We start from the raw sequence: 3,275 nt of genomic DNA on the forward strand, positions 1-3,275 counted from the left end.
CGCCATTCGCTTGGTCGCTCACAGAGGCCGAGGCCTGATTCAAAGCCGCGTGTCTTACGCCCCGCTGCTACTGGCTACACTGGTCCTGATGGGCGGCGTGGGTCTGGCCACTTGGGCCACACTCCACCTGATCTTCCCCGATCGATTGCTCGATGTCCTTTTGACCGGGCCCTCGCATCAGGAGCTTCCCCTGTCACTGCGCATGGCTACCCTCTTTGCGGCGGCCACCTGCACCCCGGCCGCCGGGTTCCAGACGACCCCGATTTATGGCGCAGCGCGGCCGCTGGCCGCTCGGGACTTCTACTCCTTCCTGCTGGGGCTCCTGTCAACCGACTGCCCGCGCGACGATGCCTTTCCCTTGTGCGTGCCGATGGCAAGCCCCCTCGTCGCCTCCTTTGGTTGTTGTGGACCTGGCTGGCGCCCCCCTTCTTGCTTCTTCCCTCGCAAAGCGCTGACCCCCGGCGCCTCCCCCCCCCGCCCCCCCCGCCCTGGCTCTGCGCTTCCTCCGGCTCTCAGTTCCACCCTGCCGCCGGTGATCACCATCCTCTCGTGGTTCATCACGGTGGCCCTGTGTGTGTTTGTGGTGGCAGCAGCCCGACTGTACCAGCGCTGGCGCCTCCGTCTGTCGGTCAAGTCCTCCTCTCGGGACTGGTCCACCTTGCCGGATGTCGTGTGCCAGATCGCCACCAATACCGCCCTGCGGTCGGTCTTCTATCTCGGGGCTCTGCTCTTCGTTCAGATCATCTTTTCCGGCCCCCTCTGTACGTGCCACCCCTCGTCGTCGAGCTTGCGTCCGCCTCCGCTGGCTTTTGGGCCTCCCCAACTGACCTCTCACCCATCCGCCCCTTCGTCACCCCTCGCAGACTTCTCCCTGCCCTACATTCTTATGATCTACGGGTTCAGCTTCACGGTCATCCGCACGGTGGCCTACATCGTCGAGAGCAACCCCTACTCGAACATCGAGTGGGTTGGGTCCGTCTTCGTGGAGCATGCCATCTTCTGTAACCGAGCCCTGCTCATGATGGTCGGCTTCTGGGGGGTGGCCACGTCGCGCGGCTTCATCGGCCTGGCTCCATACCTCTCCTCGGAGCTGCACGCCGTCATCCTCGGCAAGTCGGCCATCGTCTGGATGTGCTTGTCACTCGTGCTGTCACCGCTGCTGGCCATCGCGCCGAACATCCTACGCCTGATCCTGGTTGGCGAAGTTTAATCGCGGTCCCTCCCCCCCCCCCCCCCCCCCCCGCCCCCTTTCCTTCCCCGTCCTTGTGCCTCCATCAATACCAAAAACCAACAACAGACATTGCCCCATGCGCAGGAGCAGGCTATGAGCCGGGATTCGAGCCCAGGGGTGCTCCCTCCCCCCCCCCCCCCCCCCAACCCCACGGAACGAGAAAACGTCCAAGCCAGAGCCCCCCTCGGATGGCGAAGTGGAGAATGGGTGAGTGTATTCTCGGTGTCCCCACGCACACACACACACACGCACATAAGTCAGGCGGATGGGCTGTGTGTCCCTGTTTGTGCCTCCCTCGTGCCAAGCAGGGGGATCTCCTTGTGCATGGGGAGGGAAAGGGGAGGGGCGGGGCGGGGTGGCAGAGATCGGGCAGGGCGAGGAGGAAGGGGGGGGAGGAGGGGCCGCCGCGCCGAGGGTGTAGGGGGGGGGGGACAATGGGGGAAATAAAAAGAGGAAATAAAAGTATTCTATGACCGGGCACTCACCGATCCTGGCCGCCGCTGGTCTCCGCTGGCCACAAGAGCCAGGGAGGCGAGAGGGCGGACGGACAAGTGGGGCCGGGGCTTTTGTGGGTTTTTTTCTTTTGAAAAACGAGAGGAAACAAGGACCATTTTTTCTGATTTTTCCGTTCAGACCGATGTGCAAATATGAAGACGCGCAAGGGGGTTTGTCTGTCCCGCTTGTGGCCGGGCCTTTCCCTCCTGGCCCGAGCCCTGCGCCCTAGGTGCACCGACGGCGGGGGAGCTGGGTGGAAAAGCACGAGAGCAATCGGGTCATAAGCACACATGGCCCGGGCCCCCTTGCCCCATTGATGCGTCATTCTTCCGCTCATGCGAGCACTACTGTGCAAGCGCATGCGCGGGCGAGATCGGCGGCAACGGGGAATAGGGCGCCTGCGCGCATGGTATACGCCCCAACTTGATCGTCACTGTGCCTGCAGCCACCAGTGTCCGCGCTCGGGACACAGGGCGCCGGAGAGGGAAGGGAAGGGCTGGAGGAGGAGGAGGAGGCCGGCCGGAGTGGATGGACCGATGGCCAGACATATGCCCGGGGCGAATTCTTTTTTCTAAGTTTAAGACTTTTCTCTGGCTTTTCGCGTGGCTGCCCAGATGATGGGAGGTGCGCCGGCTGCGCGTGACGAAAGCACGCACGGACAGACGGCAGTCTGGGCGCATGTATGCAGGAGCATGCGTTTTTTTTCTCAAGAGGCGTACAAACCGGCGCCGACCGGTCCCTATCCAACCATACTTGCCCCGAGTGCCACGAGCCGCGCCTCTTCTCCTCCTGCACTACCGGGGGGAGGGAGGTGGCGTTCGTGGGCGATTTCGGTGTAAGTAGGCGACCCGGGAATCAGGGGGGATGGGCAGGGGGGAAGGGGGACCGCAAGCGAGAATGGCAGCAGCAGCAGCAGCAGCAGCAGCAGCAGCCGTGACAATGCGGCGGCAGAATGCCCGCCCGCTGAGGCCAGCTAGCAGTCCCCGCTTCATCTGGCCCTGCCCAGCCTCGCACAACGTTGCCTAATGGCAGCCCTCGCCTGCCCGCCTCAGGGGAGGATGTCGCCCGGAGCCCGCATCGGCTCCCACTTTCCCTTCCCAGGGAGGCGCGGGGCACCAAGATGTGGCGCGGCCTCGCGGCAAGGCCGCCCCCCATCACCAGGGGGAGGCGTGCGGGAAAGGCGGACGAGGGCTAGACGGCCCGAAGCCGGGGCGCAGGCGGGGACCGGGCCCACTGGACCGGGGAGTGTTGTGGGCCACATATCCCGGTCCGGGGAGCTCTTTCCGCCTCCTGACGCACGCAAACCGGGGCACGATCTGTGAGTCTCTTGGAGGAGGACGCACGCGTCGATGTGCGCGCATGCGCGCACGGATATGGGCAGCGTGTGTTGTGAAGATAACTTTTCTCTGGTGATTGGTTTCCAATATGCGACGAACATTCTTTCCCGCAGAGCAGGCCCCTATCTCGCGCACTCTCTCTCTCTCTCTCTCTCTATCGTCTTTTCCCTCTCTCTTCTTGACTCTTCTCGGTCTCTCTCGCTGTGTGTGTG

At 63.7% G+C, this 3,275-nt stretch overlaps 2 protein-coding genes across 2 annotated transcripts; one reads left to right on the forward strand and one right to left on the reverse strand.

Annotated features, from left to right (window-relative positions):
* Positions 1–88: 88 nt before the first annotated feature.
* H696_01679 (hypothetical protein) lies at positions 89–1,210 on the forward strand (the record flags this gene model as incomplete). Its single annotated transcript, XM_009495584.1, has 3 exons — positions 89–360; positions 517–761; positions 864–1,210. The coding sequence occupies 3 exons, from the start codon at positions 89–91 to the stop codon at positions 1,208–1,210; spliced, it is 864 nt and encodes a 287-aa protein (XP_009493859.1).
* Positions 1,211–2,637: 1,427 nt separating this feature from the next.
* On the reverse strand, positions 2,638–3,219 carry H696_01680 (hypothetical protein). Its single transcript, XM_009495585.1, has one exon. The coding sequence runs from the start codon at positions 3,162–3,164 to the stop codon at positions 2,775–2,777; it is 390 nt and encodes a 129-aa protein (XP_009493860.1). The 5' UTR covers positions 3,165–3,219; the 3' UTR covers positions 2,638–2,774.
* Positions 3,220–3,275: the final 56 nt, after the last annotated feature.

This window comes from Fonticula alba (assembly GCF_000388065.1).
Source record: "Fonticula alba strain ATCC 38817 unplaced genomic scaffold supercont2.2, whole genome shotgun sequence".
In the NCBI taxonomy this organism is placed as follows: Eukaryota; order Rotosphaerida; family Fonticulaceae; genus Fonticula; species Fonticula alba.